The sequence below is a fragment of the Rhincodon typus genome, unplaced genomic scaffold, assembly GCF_021869965.1.
Source record: "Rhincodon typus isolate 14 unplaced genomic scaffold, sRhiTyp1.1 hic_rhity00001324, whole genome shotgun sequence".
Lineage (NCBI taxonomy): Eukaryota > Metazoa > Chordata > Chondrichthyes > Orectolobiformes > Rhincodontidae > Rhincodon > Rhincodon typus.
This window is the reverse complement of record NW_025966962.1, coordinates 1-23,816: the sequence shown is the minus strand read 5'-3', so window position 1 is coordinate 23,816 and position 23,816 is coordinate 1. Positions and strand designations below refer to the sequence as shown.

Here is a 23,816-nt window from a genome sequence, read left to right as displayed (position 1 = left end):
AAACTGTTCACTAACCAGCCTATAACCTCTCAGTAACTAATGTTTAACCAGTTAGTAACACATTCTTATCATTAACTAACCAGCAGCTGGGTTACAAATCGTTAACTTTACACTAGTTATGGTCCAGGCTCACAATAACTAATGTTTAACCAGCTCCTCATTTAACCAGCGGTTAACAGGTTAGTGACTAGTCCACAGCTGCGCACTAACTCGCGTCAGTAACTAGCTGCTAACTAGCGATTACCCACTAACCAGGCCCCCCCCCCACCTCCTCCCGCTAGCCGCTGACTAACCCACCAGTTCCCTCGTGCGACCTGTCACTAACTAGTGCCCAACCTTTCTCTAACTAGCGCCTGTATCCTCCCCGGAGGGACGCTGCTGTCTCCGTGGTGACGGTTGCTGGGAGACCGGGACGCCAGCTCCCGCTTAAAGCCGAGCCGCCCCTGGTCAGGAACATTCCCATTTGACGGTTGATTTTTTTTTTTGTGGGGATGGGGGGGGGGAAAGGGCAGCCCCGGGTTGTCCTGAGGCCATTCCGGCCACATCCAGACCCCAGGGGAGTGGGGACCAACCCTGGGCTCCAAAACTGAGCAAGGCCCCATTTATAGTTGAACACCTGAAAATGGCCCAGCTCAGCACAACAGCTCATTCTCTGGTGCTAAGATAACAAGGTGTGGAGCTGGATGAACACAGCAGGCCAAGCAGCATCAGAGGAGCAGGAAGGCTGACGTTTCGGGTACAGACCCTTCTTCAGAAAGTAGCAGTTCCTACTATCTCATTCTCTGGTGCAGTGAGTCTGATACATCAAGGGGTTGACACAACTTAATGCTGGTTTGAGCCATTTCTCTGTTGCCATCGACTAACCATTTGCAGATACTGTGGTGAAGGTCCCCAAGGTACAACCTCAGGCTTCCACTCCAGGACTGTGGGGTGTCTGTAGGTGGGACGCTCTTCGGAGGGTTGGTGTGGACTCAATGGGCCGAATGGCCTGCTCCCATGCTGTAGGGGTTCTACGATTCTACCAGGGAGTGAGTGTTTATATCAAGTGGACAAACATCGAACCACAAATACTTCCACCACATCAGTGGCACACTTTACATTCCTGTCCTAGCCCAGTTGGAGTGTCTATCATCACTAATTTATAGTTTGACTCACAATGCCCTTAAGGGGGGAAAATTCCAGGATTTTGACCCAGTGACAGTGAAGGAAGATTTTTACTGATCATTGCAGAGCACTTAGTTTCATTTGTATGTCCTCAAACAATGGAAAAGTTGTGCACACAAGTAGGCACTGGCCATCAGGAACAAGAGAGATTCTAATCAGCTCCTCTTCCTGTCCAACAGCATTACAATTGCTGAATATCGCACTGTTAACATCCTGGAGGTCAAATCATCTCCTGATTCCTGAAAATATATCCAACCTCCAATGAATGCAAGTCTTTTATTCATCTATGGAAGATAATGCCACTGGTTGGGCCAGCATTTATTACCAATCCCTAGTTACCTTGGAGCGGGTGATGGTAAGCTTGAACTGCTGTAGTCTATGTCATGTAGGTAGAACAACAGTGCCATTAGGAAGTAAATTTCAGGAGCTGTGATATTTCCAAGTCAGGATGGTGAACTTGCAGGTAGTGGTGTTCCCATTTATCTACTGCCCTTGTCCTTCTAGATGGAAGTGGTTGTGAAGTTCTGCAGTGCGTCTTGTAGACAATACACATTGCTGCTACTGAGCGTCAGTGGTGGAGGGAGTGGATGCTTATGAATGTGGTGCCGATCAAGTGGGCTGCTTTGTCCTGGATGGTATCAAGCTTCTTGAGTGTTGTTGGAGCTGCACCCATCCAGGCAAGTGGGGAGTATTCCATCACACTCCTGATTTGTGCCTTGTAGATGGTGGACAGGCTTTGGAGAGTCAGGAGGTGAGTTACTTGCCGCAGGATTCCTAACCTAAGGCTTCTTAAGAGGCATTACAAATTACGAGTTGAAATTTGGGGCTGGTGAGCTGTACAGCTATCCTCCAACTTTCAGTGCTCAATGAAGATCACAAGAATTTTCAAACTTCAAAATGGGGTCATAGAAGGAATATATCTGGGGAGTACTGACCTAGCCTCTGATCTGCTTTGTAGCCACTGTAGTTATATGGCTAGTCAAATTGAGTTCTGGTCAAAGTTAACCCCCAGGATGTTGATGCAGGAGGAATTCAGCGATGGTGATGCCATTGAATGTCAAGGGGCAATAGATAGATTCTCTCATGTTGGAGGTAATGATCATTGTTTGGCATTTGTGCAGCATGAATGTTACTCGGCATGTTTCAACCCAAGCCTGGATATTGTGCAGGTCTTGCTACATTTGGACATGGACTGCTTCAGCGCCTGAGTTACAAATGGTGTAACATTGAAAAATCATCGATGGACACCTCCACTTGCAACAGAGTCATACAGCACGAAACAGACCCTTTGGTCCAACTCAGTCATGCCAACCAGGATTCTCAAACTTTTCTAGACCCATTTGCCTGCATTTGGCCCATATCCCTGTAAACCTCTCCTGTTCATGTATTTGTGCAAATCTCTTTTAAATGGGATAACTGCATCAGTATCTACCACCATGATATTAACACTGGAACTATTACTGCAGAGACCCATATAATGTTCTGGGGACCACGGTTTCAAATCCCACCACAGCAGGTGGTGGAATTTTAATTCAATTTTTTAAAAATCTGGAATTAGGAATCTAATGGTGACCATGAATCAACTGTTGATTGTTGAAAAACCCATCTGGTTCACTAATGTCCTTTAGGGAAGGAAACTGCCATCCTCACCTGGTCTGGCCTACATGTGACTCCAGATGCACCGCAATGTGGTTGACTCTGAACTGCCCTCTGGGCAATTGGTGATGGCCAGCAACATACTTATGAATGTATTTTTTTAAAAATTCCTTTGTCAGTTCATTCCACATACGAAACACCGTGTGTGTGAACAAGTCCTGGCTTACAATGAAGGGAAGGTTAATTTATGAAGCAGCTGAAGATGGATGAACGGAGGTCACTGCCCAGAGGAACTCCTGCTGAGATGCTGCATTTTTCTAAGACAATCCAATTTCTTCCTCTTCATTAGGTCACCCATTACTGGTGTATAAAAATTTCCCCAAACCTTCTGCCCGACCACTGTGCATTGTACATCTTTTCCTTTAGTTAACCACAAGACCCAAGACACTGAGTCTTTCTTTCTTAATCAAATGCATGCTTAATTAAAACTATTTATTCACACTTCTCTACCCTTTTCCTCCCACATTTTAAATTTTGTCACAGAATTTTATTAGTTTTCTATTTATCCAATTCCCTTTTGTAAATTGTTCCCTCTCTACTTTCAATTATCTCTCTGCAGTTTCTGTCAGCCACTTCAAACATGTGTCCCTCTGGTTACTGAACTTCCCACCAGTTTTGTCCTAATTGCTCTATACCCATGATTTTGGCCACTTCTACCAATTCCTCTTAGCCTGCTCTGCTCCAGAAACCAGTCCCAGCCCCTCCAGTCTCCCCACCCCTGTACCATTTTAGTAAGTCTCCTCTGCGCCTTCTCTAAGGATATGACTTCTTCCTTAAAGTGTAGTGCCCAAAACTGACTAATGAGACCCAGAGATTTACAAAAAGAATTTACCCTAATTTCCTGACTTGTCTATCTTTGTAACGGACAAGTCAACAATCTGGTCGGTTCTCTTTGAAATTAAGAGATCGAATCTTTCACTAAAGAAGGCCACCATTCCCAATTGCCAAGCAAAGCATGTTTTATTTGTTGTGTGAAAAGACCAGAGTAAAACAGAGAAAATCAACACAAGAATTTTAAAATGTTGTACATGGAGTAAGTGACACAGCCCTTAAATAATCAGTGCAATAAAGAAAACCAGACACAATTTTCCATCCTTTTAATAAGAGTTGGTGCATTGTGGCTACTGTCTTTCAAAGGTGAAAATCTTAGATTGAGAATCAGACTATTTAAACCCGCTTATTCTGGAATTAGAGCACAGGAGACTATTCACTCCAGCAAGCCTATACAGCACTCAGATGTTACCAAATAGTCTAATTACCTTGCAACCACTTCTTAAGTAGGGGACTTCTGAGAAGTTATTAAATCTGTTTCCACCATACTTTTGTGACAGTTGACTTTAGATCATTGCATACAAAGACCCCATCCCTCTTTGCTAACTATACCAAATTATAATTCTTGCTGTGTGGTCACCAACCATCTTGCCAGTAGAACCAATGTTTCCTCTTTCTGTACTAATCCTCCTCATAAGATTATGAATCATACATTACAAAGTTTTTACTTTTAATATCTAATAGCTGGTGGCCTTACAGAATAGATACTTTGAGCACCTTTCACCCTCAGATGGTTAGACAGGTTGTTGCTTGGTTCACAAGACAGGGTTGCAGTTTGCATAGACTTGCACAGTGATACGCTGCAGTGTCAACAGTGGGAGCTCAACACTGAAAGATTTTAATTTTCCCCAATTTCAATAGAGTCTCAAGGAGACCTAAACCTAATCTGTAGCTTGTATCCCACAAGTGTCGATAATGAAGAAAACCAATATTTGCAAGGGACGCTTGCTGTTTGTCTTTTTTTTTGGGGGGGTGGGGGGGTAGCCTCCAAGACATCCCTTTGGCCTTTCAATATAGCACATGTACTAGAACCACCTTAAGGTACAACACTAGGAGTACGATGATCTCAGCCCAATACTGAGGTGGATCCACCTGCCCTTAAAAAGTGATCGATGGATAATATCAAACTGCTCCAAGGCCTGACCTGGCAAATAGCTTCATTCACTTCAGTTACAGAATGCCCATTTGAGGACAGGTTGAAGTCATTCCTTCTATTTCCGATTCAAGTGAAGAACCTGTTAAGTGCATTTTTCAAAAATTGGGTCACTAGTAATTTAGGGAAATGTCAACCAACTTGTACACAAAGTCCCAAACAAGGAGGTAAAAGACGAGGTAACTTTTTGCCTGAGGGATGCTTATTGTCCAGGACACTAGAATATCCTCACACCTGTTGAAATATGGCAAGGGATCTTTGAAATCTAGCCAGGAGGTAGCTGGCATCTTGGATTCACATTAACAAAAAGATAATGCGGTAATGTCTCAGGACGAACTCTGACTGAGTGATACCCTCTCAGCATTGACCCAAGGTTAGACAACTAGGGCGGGGTTCAAACCCTTGAGCTTCTGACTCAACAGCAAGACAGCTTACAAACTGAGTCGAAGGGTGGCAAACTGGAGAAAAATCAATTCAAGCTTTTTGGTACAGTTTGGAGTCTATGTTTACAATCACTCTTTAGATTGAGGCACCGGAACACTCTGGTCTCATTTAGAACCAACCAATCCTTTTAATCAGGACAAACCTTTTTTTTCGAGGGATCAAAAAACAAGACTGGGAAGTTCTTTAATGTAGCCAATGTCCAGGGTTACCCAAAAGAGGAATGCGGCTTAACTTCAAAGTGTGCCACTCGTCCCTTATATTGTGGCTTCTGCTGGTTCACTGCCCAACTCAGGATGTGACTGGGTGTGTACAGTGTGCTTGGGGAGAACAAGAGCCTCTGGACCTACAGCTCCCAAAAACACTATCACTCACCTCCCATTTGGATCAGTTGCAGATTCAATTGCTCTGACTGGTCACTAGCTCCATTATAATTATGTCATTAACTAGCAAGATAGTCAAATAAAAACGGTAAACTAGACAGACTGCAGTGTTTTTTTTTCCATCTAGCAATTCCTATGGACTAACTTATGTATTGATCTCTGACAATGAACCTCAGTAGACAAAATTTTTAAAAAATCACAAGCACAGCAATCAGATATGTTTTGGTTTACAAACATTGGCTCACATTAGAAAGTTAGCTTAGGGGAGGTCTGTACATCAGCTTCCCCCATCGCCAATGCAAGGAAGTAGCCTAACATTGCTTTATACAAACACCAGAGTCATTCCTGAAGATTACATTAAACGTACATGGTGCACTTTGTCCTCATTTCCATTGGCCCAATGGAAAGATGCCATAATGGACAAGCTTAACGATGCTGGTGATCAACTTTAATAAAAGATATTAAACAAGCCCAACTCTGGCACTTCATGTGAACAGACTGCCTCAAATGTTCGGTGTTTCTCTTCTAATATCAAGAGCATTCAGGATTTTGACAGTGCTGTAGAAATATTATACATTCTATAAACCAGGCATACAAAACGAAAAGTGCAAATTTTCTAAGTCAGCTACAAAAAGCTGAAGACGGGTTCAGTTAAGTGCATAAGCACGGTGTATCTAGACTGCAGGCTTCTCAATTCCTGAATCTCAGCAAAACTCACAGGTGAAGCAGCATTAAGGAGTAAAAAAAGATAGGGAAGCACAGGAAAAACAACAAAATGGCAATCTCACTTATCGCTGACGGGTGAATAGGTGCCTGTTCCAACCTGTATAACTTTATTCAAATTTTAAGTTTCTTGAGTTCAAATAGAGAGAACACTTAGTGACTGACTGCAAGGAATGGATTGCAGAGGAAGTATTCACTGCCTTATGCAGTACAACGGTGCAGCAATTAGATTACTAACCCAGGCAGTCGACACTCACAGACCGTAAAAATGGTGAATTGTGAATTTTTCAGAACACTATCCGAGAGGATAGTGGATGCTTTCTTATTGAATATATTCAAGATAACAAATATGGGATGTAGTAAGGAAAGTAGAGGAGGCAGACAATTAGCATGGTCATATTGAATGGGAAGGCAGGCTTGATAAGTTCCACGATCTACTTCTGCTGCAATTCCTGCATTCCTACTGCCTTGAACCTCAGATTTTTGAAAGGACCATTCAGAAAGAAGGCATATTATTTCAGACTTGAAAGGGAGGTTCAGAAGGGGGATCAGTGCGGGCAGGAGAGAAAGAACAAACAAGCTTTTAATTCGGACTAGTCAGAAAATGGGAAGCATTGTATCTCCCAATGATCAATCATGGTGAAGCCTCAAGCCTCTCCTACTCTACAGAGAAACAATGTTTTGAATTTGAACACACTTCCCTTTATCCCAAAACTCCTCCCCCCTTATGCAAAGATGATTGGTATAATCCAAGCAATTTGAAACAGTTCATAAAATCAGAATCCCTACAGTGTGGAAATAGGCCATTCAGCCCAACAAGACCACACCACCCCTCCAAACAGCATCCTACCCAGACCCATTCCCCCACCCTTGCATTTCCCATGTCTAACCCACCTAACCTAAACATCCCTGGTCACTATGGGACAATTTAGCATGGCCAATCCACCTAGCCTGAGCATCTTTGGACTGTGGGAGGAAACTGGAGCACCCGGAGGGAACCCACACAGACACGGGAAGAATGTGCAAACTCTATACAGAGAGTTGCCCGAGGGTGGAATCAAACCCAGGTACCTGGCGCTGTAAGGCAGCAGTGCTAACCACTGAACCACCGTGCTGCCCTTATACTGACTGCATCAAACCCGATTTATATTAGAACACAACCATGACATCATACTAGGCAGAAAGATGGAGAATGCCAGGATATTGGAAACTGATGCCTCCTGAAGTGACAACAGCAGGTATAGAATGATCAAGTTCAGAGGAACAACTAAAATTTAGGTCAGTTGTGAAGTCCCATCCCATCACTGCTGCCTAGCTTCAGCCAAAGACTCATTATTGAAGTGAAATTCTACAACAAGTGCTCGGAGCCAATTTTTCAAAGTTTTAGCCTGATGACATAATCCAGTGGAAATATTCCCTCAGCCCCTTGTAATACAGAGAGTTTCATAACAGATTGCAAAAGCCAGACCTCAACTCATCACAAAATCAAAGTTTTTCCCTTACTGGTTACAAGAAAAATCAAAAACATACTTCTAACATATGCAAAGCATTTAAGCTTATACAATATTTGTGAATCAAAAGATAAACTTAAAAGAAGACTTTATAGGGTGAGTGTGTGTGGTCGGCTCTGCCATATTGCAAGCTCCAATTTAGAACCAGAATAGAGGAACAGCAAAAATCTAATTGACAATAGCCTGCTGAATAAGAAAAACCACCAGAATAGTTCAATGGTCTTTCAAAAAAAGGGGCAAGGGAGATGGAAAAACTTCAGCATTGGAGAAGAGAGCACAAGCACTTTAAGAGCAAAACAAGATGATTATTAATCAGCTGTCCTTGGGGGTGCAGAACCTGATCTAGTCCATTGCAATCAGTATACTCAGCTATAAACCAGCAGCACAGGACACCAAACAGGTGCTGACGGAGAGTGGGAGGTGTCGGGCACTTTGCAGGAATCACCAGGAAGTTGTCAGTATGCTGATTTTCAGAGTTCAGTTATGCCAAAAAACAAAATCCTTCACAACAGCCAAGAGCTTGTAAGTGCAAAGCTGACCCTGATCCATGGAATACACTGGTGTACTCATCCTTTCTTCTCACATAAGACAACAGTTTGTTCACTTGGCTTTCTAAACATGCCATATAGTACATGTAACAAGAGATGAATGTCAGCGATGGAGTCAAAAAGAACTGCTACAATGACTCATCCACTCTGGTAATCCTGGGTCAAAAAACAGGAGGCAGCCATTTAAAAACCAAAGGCCTCCTGAGTGTTTCTGGTGCAATACTCTCGAAACTCACCAAGTCTACCAACAGATCTGCACCAAAGTCAAAAATAAGTTTAAATGCCTGAGATTAAAATGAGGAACACGTTGGTCTTTCAGCTTCATACATTTGCAGTCAGCTTGGAGGTTACAGGAAGCAAAGGTGCTGAAGAGTGGGTGATGTGTTCATTGCTTAGACGCACACTGCCTGGTACCTGAGAAAAGAGAAAAGGCTATTATACATTAATCAACACTGTCCTTCCCTTAACTATTATCTCTAAAGAATGGTGCCAAATCCCTGCTGAGGTATAGATATACTAATGTGCATACCTTCAGCTCAGATGCAAGCACCAGCAGAATTTGAGCTGGTAGATGGCACTGCTTGGTCCTCACAGGACATCAGTTTGAGAGTCAATGGACAGAAATCTGAAGCATAAACCCATCCCCAGTCTGAAGTTTCTCCAAACCACCAGTAAACTCCAACTGTGGAGCTATGAAATTGGCTACTTACGCATCTGCTGGAAAACTAGATAGACAGTGTGATTCCAAAGCGTATTTTGTTATTAACTCTTTTTGAAAATCATTCACGGGATGAGGGCATTGGTGGCTGGGATGCATTTATGACTCTCAACTAGGGATGGGTAAAACATATTGCTGTGGGTCTAGAGTCACATGTAGGCCAGACCAGGTAAGGATGGCAGGTTCCTTATCTACAGGACAATAGTAAACCAGATGGGTTCGACAAGGATCAATTCCAGATTTTTAATGAATTCAAATTCCACCATCTGCTGGACTGGGATTTGAACATGGGTCGTCAGAACATTACCTGGGTCTCTGGCTTAATAGTCTAGCGATAATACCACAAGGCCATTGCCTCCCTTGCTCATAACTTTGTTCATTTCAGACCTTGCTTCCTTCAGTATCCACCTCACTCCGTGGATGAGGACTCTCATTTCTCCAAAATAATCTTTTAGCTCGACTGTTGTGTTCTAAACCATTCTGGGTAAATCTTTTCTGCACCCTCTTAAAAAGTGACCCTCAGATCCTTCCTGAAGTATGGTGACTAGATCTGAATGTAATACTCCAAATGTGGTCTGATCAGAGCTTTATAAAAAGGTCTGAAATATCAACAACTTTTATTTAAATAGCACCTTAAAACATTGAAATGCCCCAAAACAAAGTATAACACCGAACCATATTAGAAGATATGAGGCCAGATAATGAAAAACTGAGCCAGACATTAAGATTTTAAGAATGGTCATAAGAGGAAAGTGAGGTACAGCAGCAGAGAAATATTGAGAAGCAACTCCAGAGCTTGGAATCTAGGCAGCTGAAGGCACAGTTGATGCTGCCACTGAAAAAACTAGGATTTTAAGAGTTTTTCTTCTGGCTTTCAGTATATAATCACATGACCAGGTTGCCCAAAAGATTAACAAAATTATAGGGGTTAAATTTCATTTCAAATGTGCTTTATTTTGGCATTTTGTACAAATCTGGTTGCAGAACAGAAGACATCTTTTTCTAAGAGTCATTTGAAATTCCATTTGTGCGCTACAACAGTCTCATTAAATGAAGAACCCATTGGATTAGGCTTCCAGAGATAGCGGAGCTGGGGACAGAGGGATTTAGATGCAACACTCCAAAAAAAGGTTAAAAAATTAGAATCATGACAAGTTTTGACCCAAGACGGGTACACATTAATGACAACTGTACTGAACTGGGACTCACTGTGGAATAGCTGGAAGAGATTTGAATGTCAAATCTTGCCAGAAATAAACAGAAGGCCTCCCAAAAAAAAAAAAGCAAAACAGGTAACCTGTAACTAATAGAGTGCCACGGGGATCTGTCCTGGGGCCACAACAATTTACAATATATATTCATGACTAGGATGAAAGAAGTGAATGCACTTTTGCCGAGTTTAAACATGACAGTCTACAGAAGGATTCGACAGATTAAGTGAGAAAATAATTTGACAGATGGATTTTAATGCAGAAAAATGAGAGATTATGTATTTTGACACAAAGAATAGAAGAACTGAATATTACTTAAATGGAAAAAACACTGCAGAAGCTGCTGTACTGATGGATTTTGAGGGCCCTAGTGCATGATTCACAAAATGCTAAAAGCCAAGTTGAGGGCGAACGGGAAGGCAAATAGATTGTCGAGGGCTTTATTTCAAAGGGAACTAAAGATGGAAAAGTCTTGCTAAAACTATACAAAGCAAGAGTTAAACTATAGCTGGAATACTGAACATTTTCTTTTCCCTAATTTAAGGGAAGACACTGATATTGGACCATCCAGAGAAGGCTCACTACGTCAATCCCATGTATGGAGGGAATTTCTTGGCAGACAGTGAGCTTGTAATGAAAGGAGACCTTGTTGAAGCAATCAGGATTCTTAAAGGACTTGACTGGGTAGATACAGAGAGGTTGTTCCCACTTGTGGAAGCAGTCCAAGTTCAGGAGGATCCCCCCACCACCTCCCCACCACCCCCCGAACTCAGTGAATCAGCAGAATTCCTGACTGCAGAAGGCTGTCTAGGCCGAGTCACTAAGTGTATTCAAGGCTGAGACAGACTGGTTAATCATCAAGGGAATCTAGAGTTATGCAGCAAGTGAAGTTCAAGATCATCAAATCAACCATGGTCTAATCGAATGGTGGAGCAGTCGGGTGGGCTGGATGTCCAACTTCTGCTTCTATGTCTCATGGCCTTATTACATCATTTGTCCTAAGTTAAAAGGCGTGGAAAGAAGTTAGAGTTAGCAAGATCAGGTTATAGTATGGTGCTCATCATAATTATTTGAGAGAGTGTAGGTATTAGTATTCAATACCACTGATCATTGTGTAGTTAATTTTTTTTTCCAATTTAAACTATAACAGACCATAGGAACTTTGAAGTTCACACAAAGTGGGATATCATGCACTAAAAAGGACAAACATCTACATTTTGTAAAACAGCTCATGACACCAACAAACCTTGTCTCTTCGATTGCTTCATCCTCATCTTCATCCTGACTAAGGAGGGTGTCATCTTCCAGATCCATATCAAAGTTGTTGCTGGTCTCAGTGCCCTGACTATACAAGTAACCACTACAAATTAAAAGGGAAAAGTTAAATGCAGCACGCAGCCTCTGCATCACCAAAAAGCCCCATTATGGGGGAGGTGATGGCCTAGTGGTATTATTGCTGGACTGTTAATCCAGAGAGACCCGATAATGTTCTGGGGACCTTGCTTCGAATCCTGCCATGGCAGATGATGGAATTTGAATTCAATAAAATATCTGGATTTAAGAGTGTAATGATGACCATGAATCCATTGCCAATTGTTGGAAAAACCCATCTAGTTCACTAATGCCCTTTAGGGAAGGAAACTGCCATCCTGATCTGGTCTGGTGTACATGTGACTCCAGATCCTCAGCAATGTGGCTGACTCTTAACTGACCTCTGGGCAATTAGGGATGGGCAATAAATACTGCCTAGCCAGCAACGACCTCATGCTGTGAATGAATAAAGAAAAAAGATATCTACAACTAGCCTTTCATCTAAATTTATCAGGGATTTAGGACTAACATGCCAAGCAGTTTAGATGTGAAACCCTGATCCAATCTCTGCAAATTTTAGTCAGCTTCACTCCTTCATCTGTGCAACAGATCGAGGAAGCAAGCTGCCAGTTCAGTCAGTCTTAGAATTAGGTAAGCAGACAGCATGTCAAATAGAATAAACTCATACCTTAGAGAGCGGCACGTGAAGAACACAATCCTTTTGAGTTTCTTGTTGTAGAAGAAATAGTTAAAAGACCAAAGGCTGCCTTCCTCGCCATATGGGTCAGAGTCCAGATCAGGATTGTAGCTAGAAAAAATTCCGTGCACAATTAAAACCCTAAATTGATTTACATAAAGTTAAATGTCAAAGTTCTAATAATGATCAGGTGCACAGCTGAAGTTCACTACAGTGCAATTGATCAGTACATGCTATTCTTCCACACCTCAAGACAAAGTACAGAGTAAAGTTTGATTACCAGTCTTGGCCCTATGATTTCAGATTTAAAACATGCCTTGCTGTTCAATTCTAGATTACAGCGAATGAGTTTTTGTTCAATGTCAATGTCAGAGATTTTTTAATAGTCATTTGACAGTACAAAACTTGAACACTGCTAAAATAAAAGACATTTTGTAGAATATTTTAATTTTGCATTGATCAGGACATTATCACAAGAACACAAATTTGTTATGACTCCAGCTGATGTTATTACTGGGCAAGTCAGGTCCCAGACTGATATCTGGCTTGATTTTTTTTTTTTAAAAATGATTTTTAATGAGCAGGTCTCACTGAAGTTTATGCAATCATTGCTTCAAGTTTGGTTCTATCAAAACAGAAGCTTATGAAAAGGGAAGCCATAATAGAAGAAAGCAAACTAATTACATGTAACTTAAAGATTTGAAGCTAGATAAAAATATAATTCCATTGATCCCAACACGACCCTATTACAAATGCCAAAGAAAATAGCCTTCGCTATTTCACAGTGTTTGACTTAATTGTGGCTTCAATTCCCAGTTTTGAGAATCTGATAGCCTCTTCTGTGATTCTTCATACAAATCAGCGAGACACTCAGCTTCAAGTAATCCCTTCATGGTTTTAATAAAACACTTCTGATTTGGAACTTTATAAGTAAACTCCTTATATTGAGTTCTAAAATATCTCCCTTCTTAGAAGAAACTGTTTTACACATTCAGCCAAGACTTCTATAAAAATTGAAATTGTAAAGCTTTTCCAAGCTATGGGCATTTCCCAAGCCAGAAATAACAATTTTCACACCTTCCTAAACTGAAGTCTAATGGACACAGTTTAGTCATGTGCAGCAACTATGAAAAGTTCTCACTAGCCTCCAAGAAGATGGACTCCTTTTTTGAAAAAAAGGAAATCACCATGATCATAAAAACACGTACAAGTTAACCATTGACCCCTGAAGAGTGACCAAAACCTACATGACACTAGTTCAAATCCAAATTCTAAAACAGGCAATATCTTGAAATTTAGGCAAGCAGATTCAGATTGACAGAGATGCCATGGAGACTGAACCCATTAATACCGATTGACAGTTAACAGCCAGGATTTTTGTCTAAAATGTTAAACCAAGCAGATTGACCAATTGCCCTAGGAAATAAAGTAGTGCCCCAACCAGGAAATGACTGCTGCCTATTTTGTAGAGTAAAAAAGAAAATCCGATACTGCTGAACACATTGTCTGTCTGAAAAGAACAGGGTGCTATATTAATGCATGCAGCTTCCTGTACACATGTGCACTACACTGTAAGAATGACTTACACTGATAACCAAATTTGAAACTAATTCCTCATTCAGGATTATCCAGCAAATGCTGTCCAATTGCACTGCATTTTTTGCAAGTGGTTGGGTATACCTAGTATCTCACTTGTAACAACTGCTGATATTGTGACCAATACAATTTGCTCATCTTTGGAACATAACCTACATATCAGGAATCGTATTGGCACTGCTTGATAATCCTGAATGTGCAAGGAGTTACACTGACAGCCAATTTAGGTTTGTAGAGTGGGCATGTAGTACTGCACACTTGTGTACCCTGGAAGCTATAAATTTTAATATACAGGGTCATCTTCTTCACAGACAGGACAATTTCTTGTTTCAACTCAGAATAGGCAACAGTCGTTCATTTATCAGGTAAAACTGTGACCAGAGTCAACCAACCTGATGCAAATTTAAACAAAGCCTGGCAATTAACTGTCAATCAGAATTAATCTCCATGGCAATACCTCTACCAATCAGAATTCACTAGCCAGCCAATCTCCTGTCATGTAGGACGGATGTTGGTTTTCATTCCAAATTTGTTCTTGTAAAAGGTCTCTAGTGCAAGACAAACCTTTATTTTAAAAAAGCCACATTTTTAATGACAAAAAAAGCAAGATGGATTTAGTGAATGCAAAATGTTGAGTGCGACAAAAACTCTCCGGCTCTTTGAATAATGCAATACATTTTTATATTCATTGGAAGCAGACCAGGGTACCCAGAAGATAATACCTTTGGTAATGTAATATTGTAGCAGTGACGTTTCAGCCTAGATTTGGTCTCATATGACTGTAAGTGTTACATCCAGCATCTTCGGAAAACTGGCCAAGTGAGGAAAGAATATGGGGCGTGCAGAGTTGGTGTGAAAGTAATTTCTATTATCAGGTTACCTGTAGATGTCACACTCTGACAGACAAATCTCTTCATCAATAGCATCCCAAAGCTGGGGTTTCAATGTGTTAAACTCCTCTCCGACAGCAGAAAACAAGCTGGTGTTCACAGCGTTCACCACCTGAATAAATTAAACAGATCAATTAAAAATTTATAGACAACTGGAATATTGAACAGTATGCCAGACAACTGGTTTAATCTGAGATAACAAGGTGTAGAGCTGGATGAACACAGCAGGCCAAGCAGCATCAGAGGAGCAGGAAAGCTGATGTTTCGAGTCTAGACCCTTCTTCAGAAGGGTTTCCCAAGCCGGTTTGTTGTTCCACAGATGTTTTGTTACCGTGCTTGGTAACATCCTCAGTGCAGCCTCTGATGAAGCGTCGGTGTGTTTTCCTGCCTGGCTTTTAAACTCTGGGGTCCGTTGCAATGGATTGCCTCACTTCCGGGTTTCCTCCATAATGGAATGTATATGGGGTCGAGTTCAATGTGTTTATTAATAGCCTGCTTCGTGGAGTGCCATGCTTCCAGGAATTCTCGTGCTTGTCTCTGCCTAGCCTGTCCCAGGATCTTGGTGTTGTCCCAGTCGAAGTTGTCGTTCTCCTTGTCCATGTGGATTGAGATGAGCGAGTATTGGTCGTGTCTTTTTGTAGCCAATTGGTGTTCATGTACTCTCGTTGTTATAGGACATCGGACAAAACAGGAAGGAAACTATTAAAAGGTGCTGTATATACAATTTGTTGTTTCTGTTCCTCTCAGGTGACTCAATGCCTTAGACAACTGTTCCAGAAGCCACAACCTGCAATCTAACATATCTAGATCAGTGCCCTGGATTTTGGAACAGTCCCAAAAGATAGGAAGCTACCAAACATTACATTCAAGGAAGAAGGAAAAAAAGAGAAAAGACAGGCCAGTTAGCCTGACAGTTGTTGGGAAAATACTAGATCTACTGAAGAGGTCTTCACAGTGAACTTACAGCATGACATGGATTAGATCAAGTCAACATGGTTCTCCTTAAAGGGGAATACGGATTGAAAAATTGAGAGTTTCAAGGATGTAGCTAGTACTATAGATAATGAGGAATGAGCAGATTAACACACCTATTTAAGACATTTGGGTTACTCCACAAGGGCTCATGGCATTTTGGGAGTGTGATATATTAACATAGATAATGATCAGCAAGCAGAGTGGGGATAAATGGGGCATTTCAAGTTGGCAGTCAGGCTAGTGGAGTGCCTCAATGTTCAGTGTTGGGGCCTCAGCTAGTTACAATCTATAAACATAGAAACATAGAAGATAGGAGCAGGAGGAGGCCATTCAGCCCTTTGAGCCTGCTCTGTCATTCTTCACGATCATGGCTGATTGTCCAACTCAACAGCCTAATCCTGCTTTCTCTCCATAACCTTTGATCCCATTTGCCCCAAGTGCTATATCTAGTCGCCTCTTGAATACATTCAATGCTTTGGCATCAATAATCATTAACAATAATAATGACTTGGACCAACAGAGTGCAAGAAGAATTCCACGGGAAAGAGGGGTAAAGAAATTAACACTGCAATATAATGAACTATACCATAGGTTTGCTGATGATACAAAGCTTGGTGGGAATGCAAGCTGCAAAAGCAGCATGAAGGGGCTGCAAAGATACAGACAGGTGAACTGAATGGGTCACAAAGTAGTAGATGAAGGATAAAAAGGGGCGGTAAGAAGTTACGATTAATGTCAGTTATTGAAGTTATTGACTATGATAAGTAAAACAGATTCTTTTTTGAAAATGTGTGAAATTTGAAAAACTATGGCGTCCAGATAAGACATGTGCTTGTGCAAGGAACACAAGTAGTCAGCATACAGTACACCAAACAATTAGAAAGGCAAGTGTCACACTGGCCTTTTATTGCAAGAAAATTGGAATATAACAATAACAGTCTTATTACAATTGTACAGAACTTTGAGGTCACACCTGGAATACTTTGGTCTCCATATTTAACAATGGAGTCAGCTGCATTGGAGACAATACAGTGAAAATTCACTAGATTGGTCTTTCCTATGGTAAAGAGTAATCTGGGTTTATATTTGTGGCTACTTAGAAGAATGACAGATGATATCATTGAAACTGAAACAAATAATTAAAGTTTTGAAATGGCTTGACAAGATGGATACTGAGACATGATTTTCTCTAGCTGAAGAATCTAAAAGGAAGAGACACCAGGATAAAGGCAACCATTTAGGATCAAGACAGGAATTTTTTTCAATCAAATGATTACGAAACTTTGGAATTCTCTCAAGATTATGATTATGCCATCATTCACATTCAATATGATGTGGAGGTGCCGTTGTTGGTCTGGGGTGGACAAAGTTGGAAGTCAGATGACAGCACGTTATAGTCCAACAGGTTTATTTGAAATCACAATCAAATGCTTGTGATTTCAAACAAACCTGTTGGACTATAAGATGGTGGCGTGTGACTTCCAATATCATTCCATATATTTAAAGGTGGTTTTGTCAATGCCACTGAGTAAATTGAGTAAACCGGATGGCAAATTTCTGTCACAAAGTGGCTGAGGAACCACTGAACAGCTTTGTTATTGATGCTGTGACAAAAAAAACTTAAGCCTTCCTAATGCACTTCCCTCATAACCACAGCCTAGTGGTCAGCATACCATATACCTGACTAGCGATTGTCAAACATTAGACAAGAACTCCACAGGAAAGGGGGGAAAAGAAGTTAACACTGCAATATACTGAACTATACGCAAGCTACTGATCTTTGGCTACCATAATTTTCAAACTGAATTCCAAAATCAGTACTGTTGCATCAACTTACCCAGTTCAAACTGGGCTCTTTGCTGAACTCGTGGCTTTTAGCTGTGCTGAAGTCATAATCCGGGCGGAATGATGCATTGAGTGTAGCAATCAGGTAGAAGAGTGTCTTGCGGCTACACTTGTCACAGAGTGGTCCCTCTCCTTCATCACCACTTTGGCTCTTACTCAACCTAAAATACAGGACAGGCAGCAAAAGTTATTGGGAAACTTGTGGGTTCTTCACCAACCTTTGGTATGGAAAAAGAACCAAGCATCCAGGTAACATTCTACACTATTGCACCCAGGGCACATGATGACAATCGCTCTAATCACCCAGGTTAGGTCAAGTTAATCTTGCTAAGAAGCAAGAGAATCTGTGCTAAAATATCTGGCAGCTGAAGCTAGTGACAAAAAGATAGCCATGTTCAATAATGATTACCCATACTCTATAATCCCACTATAACCTCATCTCTATCAAGTTGCACAAGGCGTTGTTATTTTAAATCAACCCGGTCAGGCTTGCTGTGACATCTTCAGGGCTGGTGGAACTTGAACCTGGATCCTCTGGCTCAGAGGTAGGGATGCTACCACTGCACCTCAAGACCCCGGCATACTCAGTTTTTAAACTTTTAAATTGAACAGCAGGAGAGATTAGTGACCATTGAACTTAACCTGGAAGCAGCTCAAACAATACATACACATGGATGGGGAAAAAAAGAAAATAAGTCTTGTGTATTGAAGCTTTCTTGATATTTATAAAAAGGGATTTCTCTTGAATATTTTACTCACCTGTTTGGACTAATTCCAGTAGTCTGAGGTGGGGAAAGGGCTTCCAGGACATGGGGCTGTCCATCTTGGCAGAACTGTTTAAACATCTGCTTGTCATCCCCTGCCATTTTGCAGGAATAGCTCTCTATCCTTTAGGAAAGAAGGAGAGAGAAACAAAACGTGTTATTAACAAGCTTCCACTTCACTAATTTTGTCCCGTAACTTGGAATTCCCTTCAATCTTTTCAGGTTTGCAGGCAACATTCCGTCTGTTTTGTCTGCAACCTAATCACTTCAACACACAATACTTGTTGTTTATTCCCTCACCCCATGTGTCATCATCAAGGAAGGACTTGAGCAACTTTCCTGGTAACTTCTAAGTTGCTGTGCAGCCACATGCAGCTCACAGAAAGCAAACCTCAAGGAAACATTGACCAATGCCAGCTTCTGAAGTTAAACTGATTAAGTTCAAGTTCAGCACCTGGGCCAGAAAGTTAATCTAGCATAAAGACAAATTAAAGAGTGTACAGATATCTCCTGCAATCTGAAGGCCAAGAAAAGCAGCAGTACTATGAAGAAGCATGACTGAACAAACAGAACAGACCAATTCTAGAAAATTTCACTATTTTGCTTGGGTTCGAACGACAGTTGGATCCATGCTACGTTAACAGCTCACTATAGAATATACACAAGGCGATGGTACTATGCTTATATTGCTGGATAGTTATCCAGCCTGCTTTAAAACATCACCAGAAATAAAATTTAATCTTAGTTACTTCGCTTATCAAAGAAAAAGTGCTTTATAGATGTGAGACTAGAATAATGCACTGGCTTCCTATACCAATGAAGACCAACGTAATTAGATTGCCCATATTTTTAGGCCCTCAGACAAGAATGCCCACAAATACTCCCTTGTTCTGTAGGGAATAAAAATAAAAAAAGTGCTGGAGTAACTCAGCTGCTCTGATAACACTGATTCTCTTTCTACAGACACTAATATTGAGAATTAAGAAGAATCTTTTGGACTCAAAATGCTAACCATTTCTAGCTCCACTGAAGTTGCTGGACCTGTTGAGATATTCCTGCATGTTGCTTTTATTTCAGATTTGTAGCACCCACAGTATTTGTTCAAATTGTTCTGGAAGGCTTTGCCTTGTATAATCATTGAAAATTTTAGATTCGGTATCTGAAGAATCCTGTATGTCTTAAAAGTGAGCACAAATAAGGTTCGGATAAACAAAAATGTAGAATAGCTCCATATTCTCTGGAGTTGAGAGAAGGCACTTTCATGGAGATATGATTTGGACAGGCTTAACAATACACAATTCCGGGTGCAGGAAGAATGTTAAGGTACTGGATATAACAACATGTATGATAGACAACATATTATTACAAAGGGTTGTGGATGCTCAGTTGTTGAAAATATTAATGGATATGGGAATTAAGCAGTAAAGTTGAGTTGAGGTAAATGACCAGCTATGATCTTATTGAATAGGATACAGATCTGAAGGGCCAAGTACTCTATTCATGCTCCTTACATTCTTCATTTCTCCAGATATTTAAAAATCACACTAGCAGCCACGAGTTTAAGATGTATTAATGTAGCTTCCTGTACATGTAAATCTGCCACACCACAAGCCTGACTGAGCCCCAATTGGGTATCCACCTAATTCTTAGCACACAGTATTATCCAGTAAATGTTATCCATTTGTACAATCACATTACAATTTTGGACGGCTTTCCCAAGCACAGGCGGATTGACTATGGTCAGAAACCTCAATGTTGTAAATAGCCAAAGGAATGCTATTTGGTACAATTTGCAGTCTTGGAATGTTAAGAGTGCACCTTATTGGCTTTACCGTAGTAGCCTACTGGAAGGCACCACTTGTGTTGCTAATGAATGGTAGTAGCTAGTTTCATCTACTGCTCAAACCTTTGCTGACAATGCAGGACGTGCAAATAATTACACTGAACCAATTTAAGACAGTCAGACGTGCAGTTTGGAGGTTGCATATATTAATGTGCAGGGACCAATGGTTTGCAAACAGAAAGAACCTGTACTAAAAATTGTGGATTCCCATCACCATGAGATTCTAGACACCACCCAACCTCTTTTCACTTAGCATCCAAGTTTCTTTCTAGTTTGCAACTGTGAGCTGGTAAGATGGATGCAGAATTGGCTTAGTCACAGAAGACAGTAGTAGAGAAAGTGTTTATTAGACAGGAGATTTGCAATCACTGATGTACCACAGGGATCAGTGCCGGGCCCTCTATTTGCAAAATATAAATAACGATTTAGAGAAGAATGTAGATGGTTTGATTAGCAGGTTTCAGAACACACAAAGTTTGGGGGTGCTGCAAATAGTAATCTGAACAAATGCGAGATGATGCACTTTGGAAGGTCTAATGCAGGAGGGAAGTATACAGTAAACGGCAGCGCCCTTAGAAGCAGAGGATCTCGGCATACACATTTACAATTCCTGAAAGTGGCAACATAATTGCATATTGTGATGAAGGCAGCGTATGGCATGCTTGCCTTCAGTTAGGGCATCAAGTTTAAAAACTAGTGACTCTTGTGGCAGCTGCACAGAACTTTAATTCGACTACATTTGGAATTTTGTTCTGTTCATTTGTGAGATGGGGGTGTTGCTGGCTGGCCAGCATTTATTGCCCATCCCTAGTTGCCCTTGAGCTGCTTTCTTGAACCATCACAGTCCACCGACTGTGGGTTGATGGACAATGCCATTAGGGAGGGAATTCCAGGATTTTGCCCCAGTGACAGTGAAGGAATGATAATCTATTTCCAAGTCAGGGCCGTGAGGAGCTTGGAGGGGAATGTGTAGGGTGTTCCGTGTTGCCATGGATCCGCTGCCCTTGTTCTTCTAAACACAAGTGGTTGAGAGTTTGCAGGGTGCTGTCTAAGGATCTTTGGTGAATTTCTGCAATGCACAATTGTAAATAGTACACACTGCTGCGACTAAGCGTCAGCGGTGGAGGGAGTAGATGCTTGTGGATCAACCAAGTGGGCTGCTTTGTCCTGAAAGGTATCAAGCTTGAATATTAGGCCATTAGACATAGCAGCAGACATTAGGCCATTCAATCACGGCTGACAAGTTTCTCAACCCCTTTCTCCCGCTTTGTCACCGTAACCCTTGATCCACTTGACAATCAAAAACCTAGCTATTTCTGTCTTAAATATGCTCAATGACCTGGCCTCCACATCCTTCCCGGTAGCGAATTCCATAGAAAATAAGCAAAAGGATGTACAGATCAAGAAAGACTGAGGGGCATACAGGTTACACTGCACATTACGTACACTAGGTGATATCAAGGTTAGCAAGATCAGTGTTATTTGAGGCTAGGGAGGCCATTCAGTCTGATGAACTGCCTCCTGGCTGTTCTGAACCTGCTCGTGTGTGTTCAGGCATCTTCCCTCAGCCAGGGTTTACTGGAGATTACCAATCTTTGAAGTTGGCAGCCTTTACGCAGCAGTGAGCCGTATAAATGGAGTCCATAGATGGAAGGTTGATCTCCCTGATGGTCTGGGCTATGCACACCATCCTTCTGTAGTTCCGTACTGACCCGAGCAGAGCAGTTGCCATGCTAAGCTGTTATGCATTATTGACAGCATAGGGTTGAGGTGCATTTGTAGATGTCGGTGATGCCAAATTTTCTAAGCTACCTGAGAAAGGAGAGGCATAATGTGCCTTAATTGATGTAGCTACATGGGAAGTCCAGGACAGAGCGAACCAGGACAGAGTGAAGACAACAAAGAGCAGAACTTTATGCTCATCTCCCTGATGTTTTTTTTTGGGGATGAGAGGCTTCTCCATTCTGAAAGGATCAGTTCTTTAGTTTTGCTAACACCAGGAGACAGATCATTTTCATTCCACCACATCAGCAAGCCCTTTCTCTCCTTCCTTTAGTTTGACTCATTATTAGATATCCATTTCACTATGGTGGTGGGATCAGTAAACTTGATGGCATTCATTTGAAATGTACCAACAGCTGTGGGTTTAAATGGAGTACAGGGGGTGGGGGGGAAAGAAAAGAAGGGGACTCTAGTGTTATTGTTGCGAAGTGTGGGTCAGAAAGCTGAGGATCCAGGTCCAGAGGGCAGAGCTGAGACCAAGGTCATGCAGTTTTGAGATCAGTGTGGAGGGAAAATGGTATTGAAGGTGGAGCTGTAGTTAGTCAAGAAGCAGGAGTCTGCCAGGTGTCCTGCTGTCTAGATGTTCCAGGGATCAGTGCAGAGCTAGGGACACTGTGCTCTGTGGGCCTGTTACTGTGGTGGGCAGAGCTAGGGACACTGTGCTCTGCGGGCCTGTTACTGTGGTGGGCAGAGCTAGGGACAGTGCTCTGTGGAGCTGTTACTACAGAAGGCAAACTGTAGAGGATGGAGTTAACATGGACCATAATCAGTGTAAGCACTCCATGATTAAGGTCAGAGCCAGTGGTTCAGTCATGGTGCATGTGCTTTAGCTACAGGAACAGTGGTGGTCTTGTGGGGGGGGGTGGGGAGGGGAGGGGAAACGAAAGAGAAGAGAGTTAAAGATGTCAGGGGAGTACCTCCACCAGTTGGTCTGCAGAGGATCCAATTGCTCAGCCAAGGACAGTCTAGGCCCATTGCTTTCCTTTGGTTGACTCTGGAGAAGGTCAATCTGACTCTGAAGTGGTGACAGAGAGACCGGTATCTGGGGCTGCTGGAGCAGGCATGACCATGCCACTGGCATTCTACTCAAACCAAGCATTAAAAGCATTGAGAATGTTAGGGAGGGATATGTCAAATCTACTGTCTAGCACTGCTTCATTTTTTAATCCCAGTGTCTATAAGGTGGCAGGTTGGGCTGGTACTACCACTTAACATCCGTGATGGCTTGTTAGAGGTCCTATCTAGTCTTTTTTTTAAAAAAGTTGGTCCAGGTCACCTGACTTGAATGCTACATGTCTGATCTTCAGTAGGGAGTGGACTTTCTGGTTAATCCAAGGTTTACAGTTAGGAACAGACTTTAATATACAGCCCTCTACTGATTTGCTAGTGAAATCTATGACTGTGGTGGCTGTGTTCAAGTGCTCAGTAGAACCTAGTACAGATTCCAAGCAGTCCTGGGGACAGTCTGCCACTGCTTCAGACCAGCATTATACTTGAGGATTCTCCCATTTCAGTTTCTGCTTGTAAGCGGAGATCTGATTTGCTAAAGTAGGGGCAGGGTTGGAGTAGTAGGTATCTTTGCTGATTGCATAGCAGTGGGCTGAGGCTGAATGGTTAGTAGCCTGGTAGGGCAGATGTCTTGGTGGTACTTGGCAGCACCTGCTTGGTTGCAGTTGCAGGCCACAACTAGGACCAGAGGGAGTTTTGCCTTGTGTTTAGAGCAGTGTAAATCATATCTAGGGCATTCTTCCCATATTAAGGATTGCATTTTATT

General features: G+C 41.8%; 1 protein-coding gene across 2 annotated transcripts; it reads right to left on the bottom strand.

Moving 5' to 3' along the window:
• Nucleotides 1-3,761: 3,761 nt before the first annotated feature.
• LOC109923180 (repressor of RNA polymerase III transcription MAF1 homolog) lies at nucleotides 3,762-18,562 on the bottom strand. Of its 2 annotated transcripts, XM_048592487.1 has the most exons (6): nucleotides 18,413-18,560; nucleotides 17,646-17,814; nucleotides 14,824-14,945; nucleotides 12,339-12,458; nucleotides 11,586-11,699; nucleotides 3,762-8,824 (listed from the first exon to the last, which is right to left on the bottom strand). In XM_048592487.1, exons 1-6 carry the CDS (start codon nucleotides 18,517-18,519, stop codon nucleotides 8,803-8,805), a joined length of 654 nt encoding a protein of 217 aa, XP_048448444.1. In that variant the 5' UTR covers nucleotides 18,520-18,560; the 3' UTR covers nucleotides 3,762-8,802. The 2 variants fall into 2 exon arrangements, with proteins under 2 accessions (XP_048448444.1, XP_048448445.1); XM_048592488.1 differs by lacking the exon at nucleotides 11,586-11,699 and having other exon boundaries at nucleotides 18,413-18,562.
• Nucleotides 18,563-23,816: the final 5,254 nt, after the last annotated feature.